Here is a 15,230-nt window from a genome sequence, read left to right on the forward strand (position 1 = left end):
CTAAAAATACAAAAATCAGCCAGGCATGTTGGCGTACCCCCGTGATCCCAGCTACTCGGGAGGCTGAGGCAGGAGATCGCTTGAACCCGGGAGGTGGAGGACGCACTGAGCCGAGATCAGGCCACTGCACCACAGCCTGGGCGACAGAGCAAGACTCCATCTCAGAAAAATTTTAAAAAGATAAATAAATAAAATGAGGGACCCTCAAACCTGTTAAAATGCTCATGAAAAGAATTCAGGGGAAAAGCAGTCGTTGAAAACACAAAGAAAGAAGATAATCAATAGTGTAAAATGCTTAAGAAAATGGAAACGGATGGAATCCCAATTTCCTTACTCTCTTGTAACAAAGGGAAAACAGGGAGGATGGATTCAGGTGTGGGTGAGCATATAGCCTAAGTCCATACATCTGGCAACTGGAAATTGAGGGCATTCTAGCCAGACAGCCACTATTTCCTCTGTGAACCAAGAGAGGCAGTGGCGTAGCAGCTGCAGTGCAAAGACCGAAGGTCATCTCTCTTTCCAACTCAATGGCCTCACATTGGTAGGTTGAAATCGGCCGTGGAAATTGGTAAATACTACAGAGGTAGGCTCTTATTTCCCCTCGAGTCAGTCATTAAACTCTGACCAGCACACTACTGACAGGGGAAAGTGTGGGAAAGATCGCTATTAAACTCTAAGCTACTAAACAAACGTACTTAATTGGAAATTCGAATTAATTTATTAAAGAATGGCTTTTTCAAAACATTTTAAAACTATCATATATGGAATTATTTTTTAAAATCTTTGCACCTAAAAGATAAAATAACATCAAGCTTTCCCTTTAAGTTATATTTAGCTTCAAAATCCAAACAAACCAAAACATGTTATATAATGGGGCATCATATAAGCATAAGGGAGGGTCATTAAACTTCTTTTATATATGTTTGGAAATTTCCCATATAAAAAGGTAAAAATAATACTGAAGATAAAAAGTGGTATTGGAGCAAAACTTAAATTTTAAAGTTACTTAGATATTTAAATGACTTCTTGGTTAAATACATACACCAACTATGTACCCACAAAAATTAAAAATAAACATACACCAACTATGTACCCACAAAAATTAAAAATAAATAAATGACTTCTTAAAAATTTAGGTGTACTAGAATTCATATTAATGATTGCTTGACAAACATTAAGGAAGATAGAGATAAATATTCCCCACTCCAAAGAGATTTTCATAATAGTTTCCTTGACTTTCTATAATAAAATCTCAAGTCTTTCAGTCGAATACTTGTATTTTTATATTTTCATACCTGTGTAAGCTGTCAAACAAATGTATTAATATTTAATTGGGTATTTAAAAACATTCAGATTATTTCAACATTTGTCCCCAGAGATTTTAAACAAACAAACAAAAATTAACAGACATATAAGAACTGGTATTTTCAAGGTATTCTTTAAGGGGAAAAGCTTGTTTAGATGTCCTAAAAGAACAATTATGTACAGTCTAGAGATAGAGAAGACAGCTACAGTCACAGAGCATCCTCTATACCTAAAAACTAATTGCATTTAAGAATCACTGATGGATTTTTAACACACGCACCCCGACTCAGGGTCCGGTCTCAAACCTGCCACATCAGAATCTCAGGATATGGGCCCCAAAATGCACTGAATGTGTGTAGTACTTCAAATATGTTACATCATTTGAAACTCTCCAAACCCTTGGATGTAAACGGGGTGAGGCTCAGAAGATCTATGTAACTTGCCCAAGGTCATAGCTAACAATACAGATGGAATTGGAACTAGGAGACTCCAAAGTCTAAGTTTTTTTCTGCTGCTTCCTAAGACCGTTTCTTGAGAAAATTAATTTTTCTTTTCAATTTAATACAGTGTCAGTGATCACTGAAATATTGGTGAAAAGAATGAAAGAAATGAAAGTTACTCCAATGAATACTTACACTATTTAGCTCATTCATGGTAAGTCGTCTGAGAATAAATTCAGAAATGCTCTCTGTAGTAGACATGACAAAGTTCTGAAGAACAGTAAACACCTCATCTGTAATGGGGGAAAAATGCATGCAACTAAAATGATAGCAGTTCTTTGGTACAAAACACACCAAATATTCTAGTAATTGTACAACTGGGCTAAGCACATGAATCACTTGCCAAAAATAAACTGCAATAATATAATCATTATTCGCCCCATGGGGAAAGCTATACTTAACCTTAAGTCACTTAGGAGTCCCAGTTGTAGGTAGAATGGATCAGGGACACTCTTCCCTTCACCACTGAACACAGCTATAAACCCTGGACAGCATGCATGAAGCAGCTATTTGAAAACTCGACAAGGAAAAAATAGCAGGCGGATTCAGAGAGAAGTAACACTGAACAGTGGTGAGTTTACTAATGTTTCTCCCTCTGGTCCTCCTCCCAGTTGTAACCAGATGCAGAAGCAGTCAACAAGGTGGGCAGCAGAATGGGCGCCAGCTTTCTGGTCAGGGAATGACCAAGGAACCTTCAAACAAACTCCTAGAATTAATAAGTCCTTCAGCAAGGTCACAGGATACAAGGTCAAGAAACCAAAATCAATCATATTTCTATATATTAGTAACATCTAGTTAAAAATTGAAAATTTTAAAACTATCAATTATAACAGCTTCCCCTCAAAAGAAATCGTTATAAATCTTACAAAACCGGTGTAAGATCTATATGCTGAAAACTATAAAACTCTGATAAAAAAAAAACTGAAGACAAACTAAGTAAATGTAGAGACAGGCCAGGCATGGGGGCTCATACCTGTAATCCCAGCACTCTGGGAGGCTGAGGTGGGCAGATCACCTGAGGTCAGGGGTTTGAAATCAACCTGGACAACATGGCGAAACCCCATTTCTACTAAAAATACAAAAATTAACCAGGCATGGTAGTGAGCGCCTGCAGTCCCAGTTACTTGGGGGGCTGAGGCAGCAGGATTGCTTGAACATGGGAGGTGGAGGCTGCAGTGAGCTGAGATTGCACCACTGTACTCCAGCCTAGGTGACAAACTGAGACCCTGTCTCTAAATAAATAAATGTATGGAAATACCATATTCGTGCATTAAAAGTTTCAGCATAAGAAAGCAATTCCCCACAAACTGATCTATGTATTTAATGTAATTCCAGTCAAGATCCCAGCAGGACATTTTTTTTTTTTTGTAAGTACATGTAAGTTGATGATATAATTTATACGGACGGGTAAAGGAACTAGAATAACTAAAAATATTTTTGGACAAAAAAGAATTCGGAAGGAACCACACTACCTATTTTAAGACTTATTATAAATCTACAGTAACCAAAACTTTGTGGTATTGGCAAAGGAATAAACACTTAGATCAAAAGAACAGAATAGAGTCCAGAATTACACCAATACAAATGCAGCCAAATTAATTATTTGTAAACAATTTTTTGAGACAGAATTCACAGAGCACTCAATTCCCCCATTAAAGGTATCTAATTCAATGGTGTCTTGTATAGTCACAGATATGTGCAACCATCACCACAGTCAATATTAGCACATTTCATCACCACAAAGAGAAACTTCATACCCTTTAAATCATCAGGCCCTTAACCCCTGTTTCTTCCCAGCCCTAAGCGACCCCAGTCTACTTTCTGTCTCTACAGATTTGCCTATTCCGGACACTTCATTTAAATGAGATCATATAATATGTGATCTTTAGTGATCACCTTATGATAACGTTTTCAAGGTTTATTCATGCTGTAGCATGTATTACTACTTCATTCCTTTTTATGGCTGAATATGTATAAACCACCTATTATCCATTCCTCTACCCATCGACTTTGGATTGTTTCCATCACGGCCAATTAATTTTTGACAAAAGTACAAAACAATTCAACAGAGAAAGGATACTCAGGCTCCCCAACAAATGGTGCTGGTGCAACCACACACCTAAAGGCAAAAAAACTAACCTTGACCTAAACCTTACACCTTAAAAATTAACCCTAAATATATCATAAATCTAAAAGTAAAATAATAAACTAAGGAGAAATCCTGTATGACCTGGGGCTAAGGCAGAGTTCCCAGTCATAATACCTACTGCATGATCCATAAAACAAAACAAAAATAAACTGGATTTCATCAGAATAAAAACTGGGTTCCGCAAAAGACACTGTTAAGAAACTGAAAAGATAAGCTGCAGACAAGAAGAAAATATGTGCAAACCATGTATCTGACAAAGGACTAACTAGGCAGAAGACTTAATAGACACCTCACAAAATGCTGTATCTATCACTCTGAGAAGTGTTCATTAAGAGATTACACATATTAAAAATTACTTTTAAATTTTCATGTTACCCAGGGGCTATATTATATGGCCTCTGGAGTATCTCATGAGTCACATGCCAGGTCAAGAAGCCATCAGCAAATGATTGGAAAGTAAAAGGCTTTATTAAAAAATTTAAAACTATAACCAATGAATATGGGAAAAACAGAATACTCTTATTTTCCATATTCCATACTACTCTTTCTGCCTTTTCGTTCTCCTATATATACAGTCAACTCTTTAAATATCAAACTCACATTAATAGCATAAAATAGTTTTATTTTCCTTGTATACAACCAAACTCATTCAATTAAAATAAATTTGAGATTTCAAGGGAAAGCTTAGGCCTTGGAGAAGAGAGAACAAAATGATACGAAGAAAAGTAGCTGCCTTCAAGGCAACCAATATTATCATCCCTACCCCAGGGGGTTCCTCTTAATTACCACAATACAAAAGAGCCTCTGTCTCACCCTCAAGGCACATCCCTTGGTCACTGCCACATCTCTGAATTTAACACCCTGTCACAATATACAAACTGTGGTCAAAAGTTCAAGCCAGAATAAAAATGATGGTTTGGGGCCAGGCACAGTGACTCATGCCTATAATCCTCATGCCTGTAATCCTAGCACTTTGAGAGGCCAAGGCAGGCAGATCACCTGAGGTTGGGAGTTCAAGACCAGCCTGACCAACATGGAGAAACTAAAAATACAAAATTAGCCGGACATGGTGGCACATGCCTGTAATCCCAGCTACTCGGGAGGCTGAGGCAGGAAAATCACTTGAACCTGGGAGGCAAAGGTTGCAGTGAGCCGAGATCGTACCATTGCACTCCAGCCTGGGCAACAAGAGCGAAACTCCGTCTCAAAAAACAAAAAAAAAAAATTATGGTTTGGTTTCCTTCCCTATGCCTCATATAATTTGTAGTAGTAAACTGAATCCCAAAAGAAGTGGTACCAGAATTGGTCAAAAAGCGATCACAGTCAAAATCATGATGAAGTAGCACTTTATACCCATTAGGATGGCTGTTATTTTTTAAAGCCCATTAACGAGTGTTGGAGAGGATGTGGAAAAACTGGAACCCTTGTGCACTACTGGTGCAAACGTAAAATGGTTCAGCCACTGTGGAAAAGTGTATGGCAGTTCCTCAAAAAATGAGACATAATTACCATATGATACAGAAGTCGCACTTCCAAAAGAATTGAAAGCAGGAACTCAGACAGACATTTGTACACCCATGTTCACAGCAGCATTATTCACAAAAGAGAAGGTGAAAAAAATCCCATTGTTCATCAACAGAAGAATGGATAACTAAATATAATCTAGCCAAAAAACAGAATACTATTCAGCTTTTTAAAGGAATCAAAGTATGATACATGCTACAATATGGATGAACCTATAAGAAACGATGTTCAGTGAAATAAGTCAGATGAACCTATAAGAAACGATGTTCAGTGAAATAAGTCAGACACAAAAGGACAAATGCTGTATGATTCCACTTCTAGGACGTACCCAGGGGAGTCAACCTCATAGAGACAGAAAGTAGAATGGTGACTGCCAGGGCCTGGGGAAAGAGGAAAATGGGGAATTAGTGTTTGACAAGTACAGAGTTCCAGTTCAGGAAGAGGAAAATTGGAGATGGATGATGGTGATGGCTGTACAACAGTGTGGATGTACTCTATGTCACAGAACTGTACGCTTACATATAGTGAAAATGTAAACTTTATGTATAAAACTATCTATGTGTAAAACTATGTATAAAAAGCTATGTCAGGAAGAAAAGTTCCAATAGACAAGAGATTACTCCCACAAAAAAAGCGAGACTCAGCAAAGAAGACCAGCCCACCACAGTGACCAATTCAGCCATCAGTGAGGACAGAAGCAGTAATAATTACTGAAGGCTCATATAATCCAGTGTAATGAAAGGGAAGCTATATTGTAACTAAAAGTATGTTTCCTCAAATTTAAAAATAAACATTATACAGTTATTGCAGATTAAACATATAATCATGGAAACATCATTTTACAAAAACTGTATCTGCAGAATGGCAATCCCTGAATCTCATCTGATTAGGCACAGTAAAGTGGTATTGCACATCACAGGCTGGAGGATAACACAGCCGTCTGGACTGCCGTCACTGTGGATTCGCGATCGCAACCTCAAGGGCGCGCTCAGCAAGCCCAGCAATCCTACAGCACCGCCTTAGAGCACTCACAAAGCCTCCTTCCCAGACAGATGCTTATACCCTGTCCTCACACTGCCAACACTTCCACCCCTACCCTCACTCTATCTCCTCTTTCCTTAAAAAACCAGAATAAATTAGAAAAGAACTTCTACAACCCCCTATATCCACCCACCTGCACTTATCTCTATCAGTGCTCCTTCTGGAACCTTCTAGAACCACTTGTGTCCTGGATTCCATACACTCTCACCTATGCTTGGATGCCAGTCAGCAAATACCACCCCTTTATGTCTTCAAAACCTCCCTCAGTGAAATCATTTCCAACAGCACATACACATGGCTACATTCACCTCTTAAGGAAACAAAAAAACTTCTCGTTCCTCACCACCAATGGCCCCATTTCTCTGCCCCTCCACACAAAAAACTCGCAATTTTACTCACTATTTTCATTTCTCTCCCTGAGCGGCCCCACCACTGCCCCAGATTGCTTCCATCGAGGTCGCCACTGATTTCCATGTTGCTAAACTGCACAGTCAATTCCCAGTCCTTCTGTCAGGGCATCAGCAGCCTCTGGTGTGGGATCCCGCCCTCCTTCAGGAAACACATTCTTCACTGGCTTCCTAGTTTTCCTCCTCTCTGGCTATGAATTCCCCTAGGTATCCTCTGCTGTTCCTCTTCACCTCCCTAACCTCTAGCATTGGTGTCCCCAAGGTACTTGGACCCCTTCTCCATCTACACTTGCTCCCCAACACTCTCATCCAGTCTCACAACTTCAAATACTACCTGTATGTTAATGACTCCCAAGTTTCTAACTCTAACTCATAAATTCGAGAAGAGGGAAGATGTTAGGTTAAGTCTTCTTATTACAAAGAGTAATAATAATAGGAGCAGGAGGAAACTTTGGGAGGTGAAGGATACGTCTATGGCCTTGATGGTGGTGATGGTTTCACAGGTACCTATCCCCAAATTCATCAAGTTGCACACATTAAATATGTAAAGCCTTTTAACATGTAACCTCAATAAAGTAGTTAAAAAAAATAGTATCTTGTTGAGAAATATCTATATATGTGCTAAAAATCCTTTTCTAAAATGCATGGATGTAATAAAAGTCAAAACAGGAAGACAAAGAGTAACAGGAGGGCGCTAAACAGGTAAATTCATTCTTACGTTGCATGTGAGTACACAGGTGTTTAATTACTTTGCATCCTAACTTATATATAACTTACGTATCACACAATATTTTGTTTGTATTCAAAATTATGGCCATTTTTCAAGGGCACATGTGAGCCAGTTCTACACTGAAAGCATTGAGCATAGGAGTAAACAATCAGGACAGCTCCAATGAATTCAAATGTATGCCCTTAAGGAGTTGAAAGTCTTCTAAAAATTTACTGTATTTTCATAGCATTTGGTTCTGCTACTATCATTATAAAAAACAGGGTATTTCATAAGCATATATTAAAATATAATTGTATCAATTTTATTCTCAGGTTTAACCTAATACTAATGCTCCTCTAGAATTTTTAAATAGGAAATTTCTAAAACTGCAAACGACACTGGTCAGGAAGGACTGGGAGGTTCACCTGTCACTACTCTCATCTCTGATGTCTATGGGTTTTCAACTGCTGTTTTACATACCTTAGTTTAAGGAGAGAAGAAAGAGCTCAATGCTTCTACCTATTATCACTAACTTTCTCTGTGAAGTATTTTCTACTTAAAAGGTACTCAAAGATGAACATATTTAAAAACAAGTAATTATAAAATCACTGCCAAGAGTGGCAATCAGAAATGGATCCTGCTTAAACATATACAAAATAGTGACCATTTAAAATGGTCTGGAAATCAATAAGCACACACAAATTTTTCTAAAAAGCAAATGAAATTACATTATAGTAACCAACGCATGTAAACCACTGGAGTGTCAACTCACGAGAACAGATGGTTGCTCCTTCAACACTGTATTCCCAGCGCCACTGCGAGATTCTCAATAAATTATTTAAAGTTTTCTATTTTAAAAAGTCAGAAATTTCTTCTCACTCTAAATACCAATGCTGTATCAAGCAAGACACCAAGAGAAACAACTTATCCTCACCATCTTGGGCACTGGAACCTTTCAACCTGCATGTGTTCAATAGCTTCAACAGCAACTGGAGGCATCTGTCAGTCTTCAGCAAGGGCATGTAGACATTGGTACCAAACTTCATAAGCACATCCAGAAGAGGATCTAAGAATATCCGCAATACATTCTCTGTTCTCTGCTTTCCACTAGACATTAAAAGACGTGCCAAAATCAACCATTTCAAAAGCATAAGCAAATTGCTTCCCGCCTATAATTGGGTGAAAACTGGTTAGCTAACGGATCCAATTAGACAAAGTTACTCTCATGAAAGACCCAGACAACCAGCAGCTATGAGGACTCATCTTCTGGTCCGTGCTTTCCCGAGTGTAGCGACTCACTAAAGAAAGCACAGGGAAGAACCACCGTCCTCAACACCAGGCACCAGCAGGAAGGAAATCCTATACCCAATTTATGTGTAAATTAAACTGGTGAGACCCTGCTTCCATAATACAAAAATATAAAACCAAAACAAACATAAGTTAGTCAAGGAAACAGAACATGTTTTTAAAAATCCAAAACAAACAAACAAACAAAAACAACTAAGGATTTATTAAAAACTGTTATAACCAACTTTTTTTTTTTTTTTTGAGATGGGGTCTCACTCTGTCGCCCAGGCTGGAGTGCTATGGTGTGATCACAGCTCGCTGTGGCCTCAACCTCCCAGGCTCAAGCAATCTTCCCACATCAGCCTTCTAAGTGGCTGAGACCACAGGTGTGAGCCACCATGCCCGGCTAATTTTTTAATTTTTGTAGAGACGGGGTCTCACTTATCTTCCCAGGCTAGATAACCAACTTCAGTCTTTGTCTAGAAAAGAGATTTGGTGTAAGTCAAATTTACTGTATACCATGCAAATATCCTACCTGTTCTACCTAAGGATGCTGCTTATTGCAAAACTATAATCTAGTGAAAACTGATCTGCTTCCATTCTCACAAAATATAAATCAGATTGTTATGATTGTTTTATCTTTATTACTATTTTTTTAGATTATGTATTGTACAAAGGAGTCAAATCCAGTAAATCTCTTTACCTAAACTTACAATGGAATCTTGTAATCCACTTCTAATATTCTGATATAAAACCAGTGATTATTGTATATAGTTTTTTAATCTTCTCTAATTTAACATTAAATTTTTTTCAGACAGAGTCTCACTCTGTGGTCCAGGCTGGAGTGCCATGGCACAATCTTAGCTCACTGCAACCTCCGCCGCCTGGTTCAAGTGAACTTCCCATCTTGGCCTCTCTAGTAGCTGGGACTACAGGCATGTGCCAACACGCCCGGCTGATTTTTGTATTTTTAGTAGAGACAGGGTTTCACCATGTTGGCCGGTCTGGCCTCAAACTCCTGATGTCAGGTGACCTGCCCACCTTGGCCTCTCAAAGTGCCGGGATTACAGGCGTGAGCCACCGTGCCCAGCCATCTAATTAACATTAAATTATTAAGTTTAACATTTAATTTACCAATTTAAAAGCACTAATATGCCCTATTCCTATTTATTATTAACTTTAAACATTTCTTCGGTATACGGTGAATGTTCTAGTACCCTCCCTTAATACCTTGTGATCAACTCACTTCAATCATTCAAAAATCTGAATACACATCATAATTCTGATCAGGATTTTTTAAAATAGGCTTTCTTTTCAATTATAGAAACAATTACCTATATTGAGTCTTCATTCCTTCCACATCCACAGCCAGCAAGACCATCAGAGAAACAAGCTTGGCTTCAAACCAATCAGGCATAAAGCAGTTTTCTCCTGCTTAAATAACAACAGTTAAAGTTTGCAAAGCATTAACAAAATCCTTCAAGGATGATGCTTCAAAAAAAAAAAAAAACCCCACTAAATGATTATGCCTTATTAAATTATGAGAGAAATACAATTGAGATGAAATACAGTAGAACACCCTAGAGCATGGCTCATTATAATACGTATCTATTTCAACATGAACAAAAAACAAATTTGTGTACCTGCTACATGCCATGCCATTACCTGGGTGCTGCAGACACAGTGGTTCCTGTGCTCATGGAATTTAGCACACAGGAGAAAAGCATTAATCAAAGAATAAATACATAGAAAATTGCAATTATAGTGAGGGCTATAAAGGAGAAGTAAATGGTGCTAGCGGAGTCTACACTAGGAAGATGTGCCCTTATCTGGAGAGTAAGAGGAAGTTTTCCTGAAGAAATGACAATTGGGCTGAGTGTGACAACTCAAGAGGAAAGATGAAGGGACATAAGAACTTTCTAGACAGAAGGAAGAGCATATCAAAGGTCTTCTGGCACAAGAAGGCATGCATATTCCAGAAAACAGAAGTATGCTCAGGTGTGCACTACGTGACAGGGAGTAGCAAAAACTGAAGTGGCATACACAGGCATAACAGAGACCAGGAAACTTTGCAGGCCATGCAGAGGACCCTTGTCTCTGCCCTAAAGGCAACAGGAAGCCACCGAAGGTTAAAAGGAATAAATACAAAGAAGTGGAGGAAAAATGTCTAAGATCAAAATTTGTATTTTGAAAAGATTTATCTAGGTATCATGTGGAAAAGATATTGCAGAGGAAGCAACAGTAGATGCAAGGTAACTCGGTAAGAGGCGATTCTAGTATTTCAGCTGAAATGAGTCTTCCCTAAAATGTGACCAGCAATGAGATTAAATGAAGACACAAAGGCCATGGCCTCTCAGGCCCCTATCTGACCCCCCAGTGGATGTCCACTTCAGTAGGGACTAACATATTTACTTCAAATAATCTTCCAATGTAATAGCATAGGACATTTACTAGACATAGACAGACCAAAAAAGACTAAAAACACAAAAGACAAATGTTCCAAGAAGCATAAACTCATGCATTTTGGAAGGATAATTATCTCATCATTTAAGACCTAGTACATGGTCAGCTTAGAGAAACCAGGAGATGAAAATGACTTTGTGTGAGACACAGCTAGGAAATTTAAGACATGTTAAATTCGAAGATGCAATTTTCCTAAATTATCACCAATGACTTTAATGAAAAGGAAGCATTAGGAATATAAAAAGAATCCTAATTAATGAATCTGTTAAGAGCGCTTCTCTAATGTCTTACATATTTCCTCAAAGAAAGGATCTTTGTAAAATTGATGTTGCAAAGTATCTGCTGAAAAAGAAACTAACAAAACTATCCTTTTAAACACAGCTTTTGTTTAAAATTGTTTTTCATAATCAGTTCATACTAAACGTAGTGCTTTAAAAACGGAAAAGATAAACACATATTTCCAATGCACATATTTCCACTACAGAGGCTCCAAAGCCATATCTGCAGTATCTAGTTCACAGGGACCCAGTAACTGTAGAATAAATAAATTACTTTGTGTCCACTTCTTAACTCTGGCAACTTATTAGCGTCCTTAAATGTAAAGTAATTTAAAATCTCAAGTCTCAGAAGAGATAAAGTATTAATACAAGTTAGGAGACAGTATCTTTCCTTTTTTTCACATTATTTTACTGAAATACAAGTTTGGCATCAATAAATCATCATATATTCCATAAAGCCTAACTCTTGGTCTGAAAAACTAGTTAAAAGTTCTTTAAAATATTTTGGTTATATCAATCGATAAAAATGATTGCAGACTTACTTTCCCAAGCAGATGACTTAACATACTCTTGAATAAGGCTCTTCACATAAGCATTTAAAGACGACTTGTGAAGTCCAATGGAGCTACACATTGGGGATGGCTTAAAATAGCTTTCATTAACACGTAGCCAGTCACACAGCTGGAAAAGAAAACAGTTATTACTTTATTTTAAAAACCTAACCGAACAAAGGGTTTCTAATCTCCTTAAACCAATTTTCTTTATTTCACAATAAACTGAATTTAAATAATTGAATACAAAGTAATAAACCATTTACTAGCATACTTGAGTTCCACAGACAGTAAAAACAAAAAAACTAAGTGTATATATGTATGTATGTGTATATGTATGTGTGTTATATATGTGATATATATGTGTGATATATATGTACTATATGTGATATGTGTGTTATGTATACGTATATGTGGTGTATATATACATATATGTGATATATATACACACATATATATGTGTGTATGTGTTTTCTAATCTCCTTCAAAGAATGTATAAACTTCATTAACAGGCAAGAATTTCTAATGTAGCTTATATAAAATGTACATTTTAATGAGGTAAAGATCTCTATAAAAAATAATGCATTACATAAAACAAATTACAACCTTCAACTAAAACTTCTTCCAGCTTCACATGCTAAAACAAGAAGTTTTATCTTTGAGAGAAGGTAGAATTTGAAAATTAAGTTATAATCAAAGTTCCTACCCTCCTCACAAGTTTATTTTCTATCATACATGCATATTAAAATACTGTATATTAATTTAAAAGAGAAACACTGTCCAAGGCCTTCTCCATTACATCTCTTAGAAGGTTTGCACATAAAAGTCACATAACTTCACAACTCATCTTTGGTCACGTGTAATGGTCAAACTTTTGTTTTAAAATCTAAATATGTTCTCAATTTCCTTTTCATAATATCTGTCTTAATAAGCAAATTCAATAACTGAGTTTAAATATGAAGAAAATAATTATGAAATGAGTCTTTCTAAAAAGTAAGCATTTTTGAAAAATTATTTTTTGTGTCCATTAGGGTTATCCAAAGTTTACTACAAGGAGGCAAAGGAAGAATACATCATTCGACCAAAGATGAAACTGATGGATGACTCTGGATGAATGAAGTGGTCAGGACTAAAAGACACCACAGAAGTACAATGAGTGAGCAGGTCAATAACGCTAGAGGAGGTTGTTCTGTGTAGGTCTTTATCAAATCGGATAATCTTAAGATATTATCTGTCTAACAGTGAGGTCAGCCAGTATTTATCTTCTAACAGTATATACTTTTCTTTGTATTCCTCTAAAACTGGCCAGACTACATTTCCTAATTATTCCTGTAAAACATGTGAGGCTTTTCAAAGCTTGTATTTCCACAGGCATGATTCTGCTGTACCAAAATTATTTTTGACAACTAAACTCTAATTCATATTTGATATTTTTCTTTCCCTCTATCAAATCTGTCACAAAATTCAGAATATTTTCCCTTCAAAGAGTTTTCATGTCAGACTTATGGTTTAAAATGACATTTAAATGGCAGTCTCTGGGTAGGCAGGCTCCCTTGATTCCCCATTAAAATACAAATCTCAAAAATCTATGTGGACACATAAAGAGAATGAAAGGACAAGCCACAGACTGGGAGAAAATATTTGCAAAACACGTATCTGATAAAGGACTGGTATCCAAAGTGTTCAAAGAACTTTTAAAGCCTCACCATAAGAAAACAAACAACCTAATTTAAAAATTTGCAAAAGAACTGGACACCTCCCCCAAAGAAGGCATACAGATGGTAAATAGCATATACAAAATGCTCAGTATCATCTATGTTCAGGGAATTGGGAATTAAAACAGTAAGACACCACTATACAGCTATTAGAGTGGCTAAAATCCAGAACACTGACAAACCAAATGCTAAGAGGATGTGGGGCAGTAAGAACTCTCATTCTTTGCTGGTGGGAATGCAAACTAGTACGATTCGAAAGACAGCTTGGCAATTTCTCGTAACACTAAACAGAATCTTATCACTCAATCTGGCAACTGTGCTCCTTGGTATTTACCCAAATAAGATGAAAAGTTATGTCCACACAAAAACCTGCACAAAGATGTTTACAGTAGTTTTACTCACAACTGCCAAAACCTGGAAGCAACCAAGGTGTCCCTTAGTAGGTGAATGGATAAATAAACGGTGGTCCATCCAGATAATGAAGTCTTAGTCAGCACTAAAAAAAAATGAGCTATCAAGCCATGAAAACACAGGAAGGAACCTTAAATGCATATTACTAAGTAGAAGAGCCAATTTGAAAAGGCTATGTCCTGTATGAGTCCAACTATGTGGCATTACAGAAAAGACAAAACTAGAGACAGTAAAAAGATCAGCTGCCAAGGTTTGGGGGAAAGGAGGGATGAACAGGCAGAGCACAGAGAATTTCTGGGGGCAGTGAGACTATTGTGTATATGATATGTCTGTCAAAGCCCATGGAATGTACAATGTGAAGAGTGAACCCTAATGTGAACTATGACCTTTAGTTAATAATAGTAATCAATATGGGGGTCATGAATTGTAACAAATGACCCACATTGATACAAAATGTTAACAACAGGGGAAACTGTATGTAGGGATGGGAAGAGTGGTATGGGAGTATGTGGAAACTCTCTGTACTTTTTTTTTTTTTTTACATTATTACTTTATTTTTAAAATATATTGAGACAGGGTCTCGCTATGTTACCGAGGCTGGTCTCAAATTCCTGAGCTCAAGCGATCTAGCCTACTGGGCCTCCCAAACTGCTGGGATTATAGGCATGAGCCACCATGCCTGGTGGGAACTCTCTGCACTTTCTGTTTAATTTTTCTGGAAACCAAACACTGTTTCAAAAAATAAAGTCTATTAATTAAAAAGCTATTTAGAGTGAGCTACATAAAAAAAGCCATTTCTACAGGTTTAAAATGACTGAATATCAATGACTTTACATGACTTAACATAATAACTAGATATTTAGATAATGAGAACACTATGTACAAAAGTT

The 15,230-nt window shown here is 37.1% G+C and overlaps 1 protein-coding gene across 4 annotated transcripts in view; it reads right to left on the reverse strand.

Annotated features, from left to right (window-relative positions):
* TARBP1 (TAR (HIV-1) RNA binding protein 1) overlaps nt 1-15,230 on the reverse strand; it is an 84,388-nt gene that overhangs the window by 43,304 nt on the left and 25,854 nt on the right. For 3 of the 4 annotated variants that reach the window (XR_004058825.1, XM_030936172.1, XM_030936174.1), the window contains exons 10-13: nt 12,206-12,344; nt 10,257-10,356; nt 8,570-8,742; nt 1,941-2,038 (exon numbers count right to left, since the gene is read on the reverse strand). Coding sequence is in view for 3 of the 4 variants with exons in the window: in XM_030936172.1 (XP_030792032.1) it covers nt 1,941-2,038; nt 8,570-8,742; nt 10,257-10,356; nt 12,206-12,344 (510 nt within the window). In the remaining variant the exon portion in view is untranslated. The remainder of the gene's footprint in view (nt 1-1,940; nt 2,039-8,569; nt 8,743-10,256; nt 10,357-12,205; nt 12,345-15,230) is intronic. The other variant, XM_030936173.1, reaches the window with a different exon arrangement.

This window comes from Rhinopithecus roxellana, chromosome 8 (assembly GCF_007565055.1).
Source record: "Rhinopithecus roxellana isolate Shanxi Qingling chromosome 8, ASM756505v1, whole genome shotgun sequence".
In the NCBI taxonomy this organism is placed as follows: Eukaryota; Metazoa; Chordata; class Mammalia; order Primates; family Cercopithecidae; genus Rhinopithecus; species Rhinopithecus roxellana.